Genomic DNA, 16,889 nt, shown 5'->3' with positions numbered 1-16,889 from the left:
TTTCTGTCATTCAAAAGCAGAAGGAAAAAAAAATCAGGGGAACTTGTCACATACTCATACTACCTCAGACACAAAAAGGAGCAGTCTAGATATGCACAAACATGCAGTGGATTACAGAAAGTTTATCTGTCTGGATGTGAAATCCTCAGGGGATGAGGAGGATTATGGGGCCAGGAACAACTTCCAAAGTTGAGCTTGTGAGAATGAAAGCACAAAACAGAGAAGGAACTAGGTGACAGCAGTTGAGGAAGTAAAATGCATTAATACTTTGCTCAGGAATGAGCAAACAAGCACTTTACATAGAAAACTGACTACCTACAGATTCTTCATCGTCTGATGCTCTAAGCCAGCTATCAAAAAGGTAATGGTGAATTGCAATGAGTTGATCTGGCCCAGGCACAATTTGACTTTCTTTTGTTTATACAGTAGTACAACCATGATGGACACACAGGTAACAGCTGCAGCATGCTCCTGTTTTCCACCAGAGCTGGAATACAGCCCCAGAACATCTGAACTTTTTCACCAAAAGAGGCAACCCAACAAGATGACTAATAACATTCCATTTCCCACACTGTGTCAGTCACATCAGCTTCTCTAAAGCAAACTACAGTAGGTATATGCATTAAAAAGAATGCTTCTTCTTCCTGATGTGTGCTAGTTACTTACCTTTCTTTTTCTTCTTTATTGCCTTCCCAGTATCCTTCTTAAGCCTCTTCCTCTTTTGGCTTTTTCCACCTCTCACTCGTTTGGCTCGATCCTGGGATGTTTCTTTACTTATTTCAATACATTCCTCCTTTTGGACAAGAGACTTAGATCCTGCCTTTGCTTCTCCCAAAATATTAATTTTGTTACCTAAGATGACACATTTACAGAAGTGGATCTTTATAGCAATTATATTCTACAATATTAAGATATAAAAAGCAAATGCCAGTTTCAGTGTATTAAGAGAGAAGGTCTCTCCAACTTGCCTTTTGTTGGTCAGTGTGGCAGTTCATGCCACTTCTCAGCAGCTTACATAGAATAAAATCCTACATAAATTTGGAATTATCAAGTAATTATTAAGTCTAAAGTACAGTGCAAAAACACAAGGAAACTGAACTGAGGTTTTATATTCAACATGAAGCACTTCCTCTGCCTTAACTTAGATGCTAGGCTATGCAATTTTAATAGCGCCTTAATGAGGATTCATTACAGTGAGCTTTTTATAACTTAGGAATTTAAATCAAGCTAGACTTGGCAAAAATGGTTCGACAGTTTCAGCATTACAAGTGTTTAATGTTGCACATTCTTCTCAATTTAATAGTTATGTAAAAGGCAAGCTCCTTTTAATTTATCAAATTGAGTTTATAAAGATGTAGAATGAATTATTTGTAACAAGGCCTTTAACCTTAAAGTCATCTAGATGCTACAAAACAGGCTAGGGATGAAGAAAACCAGAAGTCTGAAGGTGCAATAGGACCGTTTGCAAACGGACGCCTTTATCTAGCCGTATTTACATATAAAGTATACAGAACAACTTGACTGCAGAGCAACTACAGCCTAACATGCAGTTAAAGTACAAGAGTATGAACACCCTTAACAAAAAAAAAAAACAACACAAAAACAAAGCAGCAAGGAGTTTCCCACTTTTAGGAAAGATCAAAAGGTAAATTTTGGATCCAATTAAACAAGTGGCAAACCACCGAAAGGCAGAAAAAACATCACTCACAAATTGCTTTAGAAAATAAGGTTAGTATTCTACCCTACATTGGTATAAACCAGATCTCTGATACTACTACGGCCTTGTTAGAAAGATAGGGGACCTAAAATCCTAGTCATAAGAGACACTGGGTACTTCTGGACTTTTTGCAAACTGCACATCAGAAATTAAAAAGGATAAAAAATATTGCTCCAGATATCCAACAAATAGGAAAGGAAATTATTTACTTTTCAATTACAATGCCTCAGAAGCATCCTAGGTCAGGTACAAGATTAACCCATGTAATCAATATGGGATTTGACAAAGACAGTACCAGCCATAAAACAGTCACAGCCCCCACCAGCACCATCACCTTACCTCCAGTACTAAGTGGAAGAGGGTGTTTTGTTAAGAAGGTTTGGAGTCTCATCGTCAGTCCGTTTTCAGAAACTGAATTTTCCTAGAACAGAATTTTCAAACAAGTGATATGCAAAAGGAGTGCACCACTTTTAACATTACAATAAGGATATCCTTTGAGTAGTGTCAGAAATAAGCTTTCAGTATGAACAACAGGAAGATCCCTAGCTACAATGAAGAATTCATTTATCTTATTACTACTACGTATTTGAATGGCTGTTAAGCTTTTCTTAATTTATACTGGCATGACCACTAGATTATTAAAGTTAGAATTTCATCAATTCCCTTCAAGTTTAAGAAGTCATAACTGGAAAGGAAATACTCGATTCTTTCATTGCTAACAGAGGTTGAGCAGAAATTCCTGTAACAAATTGTTTTTTCGAAGTGTTTTACATTCCATAGGAAATTCTAAAAAGCACAAAACCAAAATGCAAATACAGACATGGGTAGATGCCTTCTACACTGTATTCTACCCATCTTAAATCTGAGCCCAAACTTATTGTAACATATTAAAAGTTTTTCCATTCCCAACAAAACTCGTTTATCCTGTGTGGAATTCATCGTCAACAGAAGTTGGTTAGAGAAGAACAGCAGAGAGCCCAGACTGAAGAACTGCAGGAGGTTCTGTTAATGCTGAACAACTAGGTGACAGAACAGCAAATGAAAGCAAAATGATCTTGCCTGAGGGGAAAAAAACAAGGAAAACTTTAATTTTACATATATGCTGATAGGCTCAAATTTGACCACTACTTACAATAGCGTAATTATGGCCAGTTCTGTGAAAGCACCTGTTCAATAGTTGGTAATGGCCAAAAAGCCAATAAAATGTTAAGAATTCTTAGGAAAGGAGAGCAACACAATGCAGATATAAAAACCCAACAATGGCCACAGCTTGAACAAAGTATGTGATTCCATTTCCACCTTAAAAGGGATACAGAAGAACTAGAAGAGCTTAAAAAAATGGCAATAAGAAAGAATAAAGACAGAACAGGTTCTATGCTAGCAATAGTTAAGTAATCTAGCAGATGCCAGTTTTTAAAATGAGATGCTAATAGGAAACATTAGAGATACTCACAAAATCACAAGTGAAATAGAAAGGGTAACAGAGAATAATACTTTTCACAGCTTCCCTTACTACAATTATTAGGGGAACTTAGGGCCATTAAAAGGAAGGAGTGACACATAATAGTGGGGCTTTGAAACTCTGCTACATGAAGTTGTAAATACTAAAGATTTACATGTGTACAAAAAATAATTATACAAACTAATGCTAGATGAAAATGGTAAGACATCTCAGAGGGACCCTGACAGGCTTGAGAGGTGGGCCTGTGCAAACCTCATGAAGTTCCACAAGGCCAAGTGCAAGATCCTGCACCTGGGTCGAGGCAATCCCAAACATCAGTACAGACTGTGCAATGAATGGGTAGAGAGCTGCCCTGCAGAAAAGGATGTGGGGGTACTGGTAGATGAAAAAACTTGACATGAGCTGGCAGTGTGCACTTGCAACCCAGAAAGACACCTGTATCCTGGGCCACATCAAAAGTATGGTGGCCAGCAGGGCAAGGGAGAGGATTCTCCCCATCTACTGTCCTCTCATGAGACCCCACCTGGAGCCCTGTGTTCAGCTCTGTGGCCCCAGCACAAGAGACAGGGATCTGTTAGAGAGCAGGTCCAGCAGAGGCCACAGGGATGATCAGAGTGCTGGAGCTCTTCTCCAGTGAAGAGAGACTGAGAGTTGGGGTTGTTCAGCCTGGAGAAGAGAAGGCTCCAGGGAGACCTTACTGCAGCCTTCAATACTTAAAGGGCTCCTACAAGAAAGACAGGGAGAGACTCTTTACCAGGGTGTGTAGTGACAGGACAAGAGGTAATAGTTTTAAACTGAAAGAAGGAAGAGTTAGATTTAGATTAGATATAAGGAAGAAAATCTTTACTGTAAGGGTGCTTAGATACTGGAACAGGTTACCTACCTGTGGTAGGTAGGAAGCTGTGGATGCCCCATCCTTGGACGTGTTCAAGGATTGGATGTAGCTCTGAACAGCCTGATCTAGTGGGAGGCATCCCTGCCCATGGATGTGGCGTTGTATCTAGATGATCTTTAAAGGTCCCTTCCAACCCAAACCATTCTATGCTTTTATGATTTTTAAATTATTTTTTTTTTTAAACTTTGTGCATTTCCTTATTCTAGGTGTTTCAGTTTTCATCTGACAATATGAAGCACCACTAAGGAATCTAAGTTTCTTGCTTAACAAAGTATTTCTCCTTTGGTCGAATGTACTATCAAATTCAGTTCCAATAAAATTTATGTCCAACTCTTTGATTCACTTCAGTTAACAAGATTTACTACATTTGCCATCCATTTCTTTCCAGTGATGCAAAGCCTTACTAAGACAGGACTGAGAAAGCATGCAAGCAGCAACATTTTGCAGTCGGTATCTCAATCCTTAAGAATACAAAAATCTGCACAAGTCATCACTTTATACAAGTTTAAAGATACTCACCTTGCTAGTCTTATTGATGATGTAGCTTGTCCAGATCCAATTGCGTTTTAAATGCCCATAAAAGCTGGAATCCAGACCTGCAGCACCTAACCCATCCCCAGGGATCGTTCCATTGTCAACCACTTCTCGGCTGCCTCTAAGAGAAAGAGTGAAAAAATGTACATTTATTATTTTATAAAAGCAGCTGAGAAAGCAATCCCTAAGTTACATGTGTGCAATGTGCAGAACTCTCCCCTTACCCTCCCAATTTAGATAGAGCTGGGAAAGACGAAGAGAAAAAGAGGAACTCCCTTCCTTAACCCTGATGCAGACGCAGAGTAACAACAAGGCTCTTCCATGAGGTTGTAGTGCCAGATATTTAATGACCAAGCTTTCAGTTTTAAGATTATACCCAAAGCAACTTCATTATTGTTAATTAAGTTCCAATGATCATGTTAAACACTGTTCTCATTATTATTCCTACAACAGAACTAGAGAAAATACTTGCTCAGATGAGAAACTTTCTCACGGCAACTGTGGGGAAAGTTTTCCATGGGGACTAAAGGCCACCATAAACCCTACATTTTTCACACTGACTGTCAAGGACTGATCTCTCCAGCTAACAAAATACATTAAAACCTTGTTTAAATACACATACAAACAGCAAAAAAAAAAAACAAAACAAAACAAAACAAAAAAAAACCACCAAAAAACAATGCATGTGAGATTCTCTCTCTGGAAGGAAAAACAAAACCAGAAACTGGAATTTGGTTTCCTCAAATATATACTCCATTATTTATTTATTTTTAGATAACTTTGTGTATCTATCAGTATTACTGAAAATAACTTTAAACACTGTTTAATAAAACAGAATAGAGTACTGACAACAAAACTAAACCATAGTGCACAACAGTATAAAAAGTACAACTGCTATTCTGCAAGGCTGTCACAGTATCCTGGCTGTAATTAGGCAGATGATGTATTTCAGGCTTCTGTATTTCATCAGTGTACAAATACCATATTGGGAATTGATCTGTAAGCAATATGTAAGAAACTGCAACACAGAAAGGACAGAATTCAGAATGTGATACTTGAGAGTTTCTGAAGCTGTGTGGTACTTGAGATGCCATGCTATAAAGCACAGGAGAGTCCTTAATTTTTTCCCCTTGCGTTAACTGTACTTATGAAGCATTCCTTCCTTCTCAGTTTCACTTTCCCCAAGACTCTTGCACCACACATCTGTACTACTTTGGAAGGAAATCTGGACCTGGTTTTCCCATTCTGCTAGAATAAATACCCACTTGATAGGCAAGGTGCTTGTAGAATTGATACATAACTATGCTTCTTCTTAATCAGAAAGGTTCTGAATTAAAAACAAAAAACAAAACAAAACAAAAACCAACCATGAAATGCTCGCCTTCACTGCATTTGCTGTTGAGTGACATTCTCAAAACCAGAACAGTTCTTTTTACCCACTCAATTCATTCCACAAAACAAGCATGAAGCAGACATACGTGGTATATTCCAACATCGCACACTTTCGTTCCAGATTGTGTTTATCCACTGCTGATTCTTGTTCCATTTCTACATCTAGTGCAGTCTCCTCCCCTTGAAGATTACTTCTCTTTGAACGAGGATAGCGGACAACTCCTAGACATACAAATGGTTTTGACCATCAGGTTGAGAAGTTAGACTTCAACTCATTTCAATCTACCCTGCTATGGGAAACTACTGCTCTCACTGACTTACCAAATAGTAATAAATAGATTCTTTTACCTATCTGACCACAGAAATACAGAATAGTTTTGTCTGGGCTTTCAGTAGCAAACTTTTCTCTTTTTTTTTTCTTAAATGTATACTTGTTGCAGCTGTATATCCTATTTAAAAATACAAAAGGACCAAACAAAAAAAATAAACTCAAAAAAAAAGGGGTGCAAAAATCCTTTAAATTCCACTTCTCAGCTAACGGGAGCTATCTGTTGGAAAGTTTAACAACACGTTTTTAAGGAATAGAGAGATCTGCTTGAATTGAGAGGACTATGACAAAAATATACTAGTAACTATTCTCAAAGTATTCTCAAAGAGGTTTTTTTCATAGCTGGATTGAAATCTACCAGGGCTATTACACATATTGATACGTCTAATGGGACAGAAAGGATTTTTCCTTTAATACAGTTCTGAAAATGTCAAATATATAGTTCTGTTTCTTAGATCTCAACTTCACATAATTACAAGGACAAAACTCCTAGTTTTTTTTTTTTTCCCATGCATAAAGAGACCAGCCAACAGAACAAAAGGCGAGCAATTACATACACAGAGCTTGCCTCAAGTTTTAGGAAAGGGAGGAATTATGGTATTAACAGAATGAACAGTAAAGGTGATAAGAACGTACAATTATACCATACCCAATGGTGTATTAAGGCAGACACACTGCAAATCAAACCAGAAGTTTTCCACATCCTGCATGGTATTCAGAACATATAAGCGCCTCTCAAATGGGCGGCTGCTTTGTGCCAAGTTATAGTGGGGGTCACAGATAGTGGTATCTACAATCACAGCATTTCTCTTCATATACACAAACACCTGTCAAATATAGTACGTTTCAGGCTGGTAGAAAGAAATCATTGAAATTGCATAATTTACAAGACTCAAAATCTAATCTATTTTAGGAACGATTAGCATTTTCTCAGTCTTTGCTGTTTTGAGCCAGTATGTAAGCCAAATATTGCTTAGAGACACCAACATCCACCATGTTGCATTGTATTCCCAAACTTCCTTTGCCAGAGATGCAGAAATTTAATTTTCAGATTTAGAACAGTTTCTTTCCCCAACTTGTGCATAGGACTATTCCAAGTTTCCACAGAGAATGACTACTTCCTACAAGCTCTCGTTCAAGATTAGGCCCCTCTTTAGGGGCCTAATTATCTATCTTCTGCTCGTAAAGTATATGTTGCTGTTGCTGCCTTCTCCTTTGCATGTGCCCTCAATTTACAAAAAGTCGTGTAAGAATGTCTCTATTTCATTATGATTAGTGACTTAATTCTGTCTGTTAGACATCCAAAGCCTAACACCTTAATAAATGAGTACATGGCATACTAATTTTTCACAAAGTCTGCAAACTCACAGGTCATTATTGTGTGCAACTTCCAGCATTATACACTTGAGTACTCTCTTTCCAGAGAAAGGCAAAAATTCCAGAGAAAAATAACTTACTATATGACAGCTGGAACAGGAGGTTTGCATATGTCTGCAACATCAGTATTTTATTAAACTACTTAAGGTAATTACGACCCCCCCAAATTTGCATTTGTATCACTGGAACAAATAACACGAAGAACAATGGTTAAGTTTTCAAAGAATTACCTGGTCTTTGTCTTGAAATTTCTCTGTTGGACCAAATTGTATCAGTCCCATATAACACAATCTTTGAAGGTTTTCTACCACTGAAAAGATGTACCTCCTGCAGTAATGTTAGAAACAATACAATTAGCGTTCACGAAAGCAGTAACAATGATACCAGAAAACATGCCATTTTCATACAGCAACCCGAAGTTTCAGAAAACCAGCTGCTTTTTTTAAATATTGGGTTTTAGAATTTCTCAAGTGTCTGACTTGTTAGTCCATAGAAAATAACTAAAATCCCAAAGCTGCAAGGTTTCTTTCCTCAAATCACAAACATAATATTTTAGCTAATTATTAACAAAATTTTGCTAGCAAAGAACATAATTAGCTAAAAATACTTTATGTACAAAAGAGTTGAACAAGGTCAGAACACCAGCAGATCTGCAGACAATTTCTTATTATGAGAAGACATTCGTAACAAAACATGACTACTAAATATGGGCTGATAAACCTTCACGTGTCCATACAACTATAAGGATCCTTGTCCAGTTCTTTAAAGTTGTAAGGTTCAGAACTACCTGCTCCAAGAAACTGCTTTCAGAGCTTGGCATAGCAAAAAGTGCATAATTTCCCATGATGTTTATCTACTTCAATGGCAAAACTCTGAAAGTTTCAGGAAGCTTTTGAGATCACACTTCTGAGACAGAGAGAGAGTTTGTGAAAAATCCAGCTTTGCTCACATTTAACTTCATTAAGATCTAAGTTTGTCTGTGCAATTACATGGGAATTTATACAATTTTTTTTATTTTTATTTTTATTTTTTTTGCATTTTATACCTTCAGTCCAATCTCGATTTCTAAACCTTCTAGATGAGGAATGGCAAACAATGGCAGACATGCCAGCGTGAGCACATACACAGAAACTGAATGTTATGTATGAGAGGCAGGAGTTAGGTAATGTGTCACCTCCTGAAAGATTTATGAAGGACAGCATCATTTAGACTCTATTAAATTTTGAATTTAGCAGCAGCCAGGAGTGTGTTTTGAACAAAAGTAACATCCTGCTGATGAGTTATGAAGGACAGAGCCTCCCAGTTCTCAAACGCTGCCTGACAGCATGCATGAATATCATTTATTAGTTTCTTATTACCTTCTATTTGGGAGAGAAAAATACAGTTTGGCACACTATCCTTACAAGATTGATGATCCTTGTCTTCAGTAACAAAGTTCTCTTTGACACAAACAGAAAATAACTGAGAAAACAGTCAGCCACTGTTGTTTCCTCCCTAGAGCCATTTACTTTGACTCATCTACTTACCTTTTGTAGAGAAGCTGCTGTCGGACTGACCTTGGAAGAAATCTGATCAGTGTGTGCTTTTGTAGTGGATCATTTAAAAACTCTTCAAGACCATCCACCTAGAATTATTTATAAGTTAATCAAAACGTGAAATATAACTGTCCTTTAAAGTACTGAGCTTTGGTATTACTACTGTCTACTGAAATATTTTTAAGCAAAAGTTATTGCTTTTGTAAAATGGTTAAACATTAATCGTGTTAATCAGGCAGGAGATTCACTGAGATTATAAAAAGCTCTTTGCAAAATATAAGCTTTATAATTCGCAGTATTATAGGGCTATACATTTTTCTCAGCATGGCTGAGCATGCAACTAGCTTTTCTGTACAAGAAACTATGATGAAATAAAGTTTCTACTCTCTAATGGCTAGTTTTGTTAAAAAAGACTAAGGTGGTATTTGTTACTGCTTATAAGTCCAGTTGAATTATCAGACTTTAAATTAAACCAAATATGAAGTAATAATAATAATAAAAAAAGCACTATACCTTGTAGCTCACTTGTACTATTTGAACAAAGAGTGAGAGAGGCAAACAGAGGAGAATGTCACTAACAAGAGCCCATCCAAATCCAAACTCTCTGTGAACTGGCAGAGGAGGGACATAGCGCATCCACGACGTATCATCCACATACACTAGGAACAAGATAAGTGGCTTAGATTCAGATTAAGACAGGACAAACTCAATACTTACACTAGTCATTTTACTGCGAGTGTTCAAGCAGAACATATCTGGCAGTTCATCGTTTGGATGCCTGAAAATCTAACATGACCTGAAAATTACCTATCTTGCTGACTTTCAGTCTTTTTTGAAGTGGACGCTTACATTTTTCAGTGTTGGTGAGGACACTTGAAAAGCATATTTAAACCTATTACAATAAGTTTGCTCTTCTTCCTTTGCTTACACAGACATTTTAGAGGATGTCTGAAAGCTACAAATGTAACAAATTCCCATGTTCTGAAGTGCGAAGATATTACTTACACTACCCCCATAAGACTTTATTTTTTTTTTTACCAAGATAATCTGCTCGAAGACTTAACTATCCTTAAACTATATTTAAAAAAATAAATAAATATGGATATCCAATCCAATTCTTTTTCTACACCCAATAGCATGGAGAACAGTTGATCAATTAACTATAACATTGTCTTCATTTTGGAAGATATGCATTCTGTCCCCCTTAGTACAACTTTTTTGTATAAGAAATAGAAGGTGGCAACATTACGTTATTTATTTTAAGCACTAGTTATGCAACTAGGGCTTTGGTGCAGACCTATCCCTAAGAAGATTAAATCTAAACCGTTTCTTCCAATTTACTCAAGACAATTTGGAATTCAAATCCTGCTCTCCAAATTACTAGCAAACCGTCCACTTATCATCATCCCCAATTTGAGCATATTTTGGTTAATTATCTAAGACATTAAGAAAAAATATTAATTATGATTGGGCTCAGAATAAAGGTCCTATATGATATCCTTTTCAATTTGAGAACAAGCCATTAATAATCTCTCAGTACTTTTTTCAAGCATTTGTGTTCCTACCTTAGTGTGTTTTCATTGAAATCATATTATCAAACAGTTACGGAAATATTACACTGAACCATAGCAAAGCCTCTAGTAAAGCCAGGATGTGCCAATTCTTACCTGTTTGATTAGACAACTCCACTTCAGTGTCGCGTGCAGAGGTTTCATTTGTCACAGCTTCAATAATGTGTATGCTCCCATCTGTCTGGGCTTCGAGGACAGCAGTGTTCACATTTGGCTCTTGCTTGCTGCCTTTTTTCTCACCATCACTACCTCCTTTTCGGTCTGCTCCATTTAAAGGGTGTCCATAAATTAAATACCAAAGGAACATGTGGACCATTCTTAAACGGGGCATTTTGGGAAGAAAGCCAAGAGAACGCCCAAGTCCTGGAACTGGGAGGAAAGATAAAGTATCAAACAGAAATAAAAAGTGGTTTAAAACAGGAAAAAAAAAGCTATCTCTGCAAAACTGATGTGAAAAAAAATGGGAGGAAAGGTGGGCCAATGAAGGTAAATACAAGTTACACATTAGTGAAGAAGTAGAGAATGGGAATACTCCAGTTTGCAATTTAAAAAAAAAGCTAAGAAACCATTGGATAGTAGTCCCTAGCTGAGATTGCTTCTAATATAAGGCATTTCTATAAAATAAGAAAAAAACAACCACTTATATCTTATGAGAGCCCAACATCTGAAAGTGATCATTAATAATAAATGGAAATGTGAAAGATGACAGAAAAAAGAGTTGGATGTACCTGTAACAGGGTGATAGTTTTTTAGCTCTGTTATGCCCATTTTTTCATCATTTTTTCCTGTCCGACTATTATTTTCATCTTTACATGAACTTTCTTGTGTTTCTCCTGACTCAGGAACTGCATCTTGTCCCAGGTTTTCCTCTTCGGCATGGTCCTGGGATGTTGGTGTCTGCGGAATTTTAACCCTGTATTGAAACCATACAAGACTTTGGTAAAAACAAGTAAGATTATGATTGCTTATAAGTTGAACAGAGATGGCATCACTGGGACTGGTAATTAAAGGAAATGCAAGTCTCTTTGCAAAAGGACGATGGCCTTGAACACTTGTTCCCATCAAATGATACTGAATATTTTGATGGAAAAAGAGGTACTTTTATGATCTTTTTTTTTTGAAAAGATAAGCTGGGTATTGAAATTTAATATGCACAACCCTATTCTCTCCTGATATAGGATTTCTTTCTTATATTAATCTTTTCAGACATAAGGTGCAGAAAATCCTGAAAGAAACAGTGGGAATTTCTTACTCATTCATCTCAACAATTCCCATTATTTCTCTGTCTGCAGCTAAAGAGAATCCTAAGTTTCCTCTAAATATTGCACCAAGATTACAGGGCTAACTTGGCCTCAAATCCACTACTAACCAAAAGACAGAAAATTAAGAAGCTTAGTGCTGCCCGTAAGTAAGCCTCATTCTCTGTGAATTGGCAAAGCTCTTTAATTACTGCTGTTCTAAACTAGCTGGGTGTGATACCATGTGAAGACAGTGACTGAAATGCGAAGCAAAACGAGCATGGAGAAGTCAAGACCTTGAAGCTAATGCTTAAAGTTCAAGGGATCAGAATTCAATTCCTCCTCTTTCCTGTCTTTGGAAGATACTAAGCACCTCACTTCATCTTTGAGCTTTGATTTCTCTGCTGTTAGAGAGGAGGCTAATTTTTCTTTTGCTTAATTTGCATTTATTTCCTCTGCATACTTTTGCATGTACTAGACATAATAAGCCAGATTCCCCACCAGATCATCATTGTAACTTGCCTGCTTGCTGTGCTTGAATTGGAGATTCGGAAACGCACCTGCTCGATGGCACTTTTTACAAGTGGATCATTAGGACTCACGGAAGGATGAACAACAAACTCTACCTGTTAAAAGCAGAAGAAAATAAACGAGGTATTTATGGAAATATCAACTCTTAATCAGCTGCATAAATTATCAGAGGTTTAGCCAGTAGCCACAATGGATGAACACTATAAAGTTTTATTAATTCACAGAATATTAACAACTTTGGGGTGAAAGACCAATTAGCTTATACTAAGCAAGACACCAGGCTGTTTGGTCTCTATACCAATAAAAACTCAGTGTCATTTGCACAAACATCTTTTTTTTTTTTTTTTTAAATCTGAAACATTTGGAAAACACAAACTTGCAAATATTAAGCTGAAAGGGATTAATAAAAAGCAGTACCTCGGAAAGCCAAACTAATAGATATTATTGCTAAAAGTATGCACATAATTCAGATTAGCAAGATTTCATGTGTAATCTACAGTAATTGTGCAGAAGGTGATTTTCAATGAATTGTTTCTCTCCCTGCTTTTGACATTTCACACTAGAGTTACAATGACAAGTGTGAGCTTTACAACTACAGACTACAAACATTTAAGCTACAGACATTTTACTTTCATAAACCCCAGTAACAGTGGATTTTTGTTAAAAATACAAGGTAGATCACATTCTATAAGTCTCAATTCAGAAGCTAACTTATCATTTCTCATACACTCTCTGCTTTCAAAATGAGATTAAATAGAATCGTGCTGTAGCCTGACAGTGCAGGGAGAGACAAACAACAAAACCTCTCAGACGGGAGATTCAGAGACTGATCTAGGGACTATTCCTTGGTTTCACGATTATCTGCAGTACAATAATTGAAAGTAACCAGAAACCTGGTTTTCACAGTAGCTCAGTTTGGGACATGTAATTTATAGGCAGCTTGACTGAGGGTTCTGCTACAAAAAGTAAAGTCCTCCCTATATTTCAGTACAAAGGCCCAAAATATTTTGATAAACCAGAAAGTTGTGAAAAAAGACGTTTCTGTTGCCAGGGTTTGAGCAGACACCTTTTTACTAATGCCGTCTTGGATGACCGTAGTACGATAGAGTCTGAGGAGTCCTTCTCGTGAAAGCTTCTGGACCAATCGGATGATAGACTTTTTGCAACATTTAGTGGAGACACCTTCTTGCTTCTCTTGATCCATGACCATTTTCTGAAGCCTACAAGATGCAAAAAAACCCTGCATTTTAGCCCAGAAACGCTCCAAACTGCCTAAGCAGTTTGCTTGAGGGAGTGGGGCAAATGGATTTTTCCCTACTTACAGCAATTGCTACTCATTTTTCCCTTTTGCTGTAGATAACTAGAAACTTAGCCTTAAATTTCAGCTGTATTTTCTCTGTTATCAAGTGCACCATTTTCAGGAGAACACTGCTGCTCTTATGTCAGCCTCCCTAAGGTGAAGAAAAACTACAGCTTTTCATGATGGGTGCAGTTTATATTTCCATTTGTGAGTTCAATTAAGATTGAGGCAGAAAGAGGTTACTTTGCAGTGTTCAGAGCTCAGAAACTACACATGCACTCACAATGCAGATACACATTTCCTATTAATTGAAGCAAGCTCATTTCTTCCCTTGTAGTAGTCTGCAGGAGCACATTCACAGCCTGCTCTCTTTATGCCCATTTTCATACACTTCTTCACAAATGCTCCAGGCCCTATTTCTGGAGAGTGAATTTTCAAGAGGATAATGAAGGGTTATTTAAGAAATGAGACAATAAAGTGAATGTACACATGGACTTCAACTTTCAAAAGAATACCACGTAATGGCAACTAACAACTATAGTGACAACCAGCAAACTTCCCTGGCAGACACCAGAGAGGGGCAGAACTTTCACTAGCAAGGGAGGAACCTATGAGCAGCACTAAAGGGGATAGAAGTATCTTCTAAGTCTGCTCTTGGACATGGCTAGATGAAGCAGCAATGAGGCTGGTGCCACAAGATGAAGCTCTACTTTCACGACACTCTGCAGTTGAACTAGGAGACAGAAAGTTTCAAAATTCTCAAACCAGAGGAGAATAAAGTCATTATTTCTTACTAAATTCCTAGAACATGCAGCCCTGTGTATTTTTACATGCCAGGATGTTATGCACTGTCATAGAAGATGGATGGTGCAATCCAATCTGCCACAACAGAATCTTGCCAGTTTGGAAGCTGGGACTCAAGGATAACACCAGAATTGCCATTTCTCTTGAAAGTGGATCTCAGAAGTCTGAAAGATTGCTATATCATTCAGGGAAATATCTTTAGTCCCGACAGGACAAATCATGAGAACACATAAAACCATTCCACATAAAAAAAGCTAAGAAAAGCAAACTTTCCGGATCCCACTAAAATCCTAGTGACAAATGATGGCTGAGTGACATGAAGAGCCTCTACAATCAATGACAGAATAACACAAGAACAATTTTTGAAACCAAGTAGATAGAAAACTTAGGTAGATGAAAGAATCCTCAAACAGGGAAGTGCTGTACTTTACTATGTGGCTCCGGACACTGGCATACTGAGAGGAGAAAATAGGTAGATCTCTTAGAGTTGATCTCTGGTCAGCTATGATCAATATCAATATAGATCTCTAAATATACTGTTTAAAATTTCACTTGTTTAATTATCTGAGAAGAACTATAATTGCTTCTAAACAAATGACTAATTTCCACGATTCAGTATAATTCTAATCCCTCCCCCTTCCTTGCTGCATTCTCTCCATCATTACAGCACTGCTATTAGGGAGACGAAAAGCCAACAGCACACAGGGTTCCTGGAGCAGGGCCTATGCTACCACAGTGCATCAGGCCCCCAAAACACTGTTTTTTAGACAGACTCACGTGAACAAGCTTTCAATTAGCCGGAGGTTTCGGACAGCTTCCACGATGAGATTTCGGCGCTTTAGCAGTCTGTAAGTTTCATGAGATCGCTCCACTGCTGTAGCTTTGGAACGCTTTTCCTTCTTTTGGTCACATATCTTCTAGTGCACAACATAGACAAAAAGATATTTAATATGAACTATTCAGGGTCTTCAGCCTAACAGTGGTTCTTCACACAGTTGCACTATGCCCATTCCACGTTCTGACCCAGTTTGACTTGAGAGTTTTGGCCTAGAAAGCTGGTAGTGGCATTACCATAGTGCTGAGTCCAAGCCAACATATCCTGTCTCTCAGAAACACTTCATCTCACACTTGTTCTTACAGCAGTGAAGCTACACAATTTTCATGTCAAAGCCCATGAATTCTTCTGGTTTAGGGCAGACAAACCAGATAATACGCACCACTTGTATGCACGGATGGACATTAGGTGATAGCACATATTAAGTAAATATGGGGAAATTGTAGAACACTAGAGAACTAAACCAGAATGATATACTGGGCATCTACTTTCTTACCTGCTGGAATAATTTTCACTTGCCTACAACGTAGACAAAATATAAATGTGCTTTAAAATGAAATAAAGTTAAAAAAAAAAAAAAAAAAAAAAAAAACAATCCCATAAACAAATACAAAAACTATAGCTGGAATCTTGTTGTAAACATACACAACTTAGCTCAGACAGCCATACCAAAAAGAAAATACTAAGACCCATGATCTTACCTTAGGGTCTTCAAGTCTGACCTCCTCAACCACAGCCACATCTCCATCTTCATCAATGGAATGAGCACAGGTTGAAAGACTGGACTCCTGCTTTAGAGTTTCCAAAGTAGAACTCTCCCCCAAAAAGTTGTCTGGTTGTTCATCAGATTCTTCAACAATTTGAGGGGAAGGCAGCTTCTTCCCCACAGACTTCACAGCTGTTGGCTTTAAGCCTGGTTTAAGAGCAAAGGGCCTTGTAATTGTTCTGCTCTCACAGTTTCTGTAAACGTTCAGCTCTCTATAAAAGGCCTTACCCACTCACACAGGTAACTGTATACTTTAAAGCATTTTCACATATTCTTCTACCATGCTGGAAGCAGTGGTTTGATTGTGAATGACTGAATTGTCCAAAAGTAAAGCTTTTAAAAAAGCTAACTCTGGAAATGTGGTTTTCAAAAATGTGCTCTCTACATGCAGAAGCCTCTTCAGAGGCAGACTTACATGACCAAGAGGGGACAGATTAGCTTATTCAGAAACTGCTGTCTGAAGAAAGAAGGGTTTTTGTCAAAAAGATTTTCAAATGCTGCCAGAAACCTGAGGGGAACTCTTCTGACTCAAAGCAGAATTGAGAACAAGGATATAATATTACTCCCAAGACAACAAACATAAGATATGAAGATCTGTTCTCCT

At 37.5% G+C, this 16,889-nt stretch overlaps 1 protein-coding gene across 5 annotated transcripts in view; it reads right to left on the bottom strand.

Annotated features, from left to right (window-relative positions):
• The window catches only part of GTF3C1 (general transcription factor IIIC subunit 1), a 45,522-nt gene that overhangs the window by 18,860 nt on the left and 9,773 nt on the right, over positions 1-16,889 (bottom strand). For 3 of the 5 annotated variants that reach the window (XM_083800784.1, XM_083800786.1, XM_083800788.1), the window contains 14 exons: positions 16,221-16,432; positions 15,462-15,601; positions 13,647-13,800; positions 12,572-12,675; positions 11,540-11,724; positions 10,908-11,180; positions 9,754-9,899; positions 9,232-9,329; positions 7,936-8,032; positions 6,978-7,155; positions 6,087-6,222; positions 4,594-4,729; positions 2,057-2,138; positions 667-852 (listed from right to left, as the gene is read on the bottom strand). In XM_083800784.1, the coding sequence (XP_083656910.1) occupies positions 667-852; positions 2,057-2,138; positions 4,594-4,729; positions 6,087-6,222; positions 6,978-7,155; positions 7,936-8,032; positions 9,232-9,329; positions 9,754-9,899; positions 10,908-11,180; positions 11,540-11,724; positions 12,572-12,675; positions 13,647-13,800; positions 15,462-15,601; positions 16,221-16,432 (2,127 nt within the window). The remainder of the gene's footprint in view (positions 1-666; positions 853-2,056; positions 2,139-4,593; positions 4,730-6,086; positions 6,223-6,977; positions 7,156-7,935; positions 8,033-9,231; positions 9,330-9,753; positions 9,900-10,907; positions 11,181-11,539; positions 11,725-12,571; positions 12,676-13,646; positions 13,801-15,461; positions 15,602-16,220; positions 16,433-16,889) is intronic. The other 2 variants (XM_083800785.1, XM_083800787.1) reach the window with 1 other exon arrangement.

Source organism: Anser anser (genome assembly GCF_964211835.1).
Source record: "Anser anser genome assembly, chromosome: 15".
NCBI classification, from domain to species: domain Eukaryota; kingdom Metazoa; phylum Chordata; class Aves; order Anseriformes; family Anatidae; genus Anser; species Anser anser.
The sequence above is the reverse complement of the archived record's forward strand: the minus strand, read 5'-3'. Positions and strand labels throughout refer to the sequence as shown.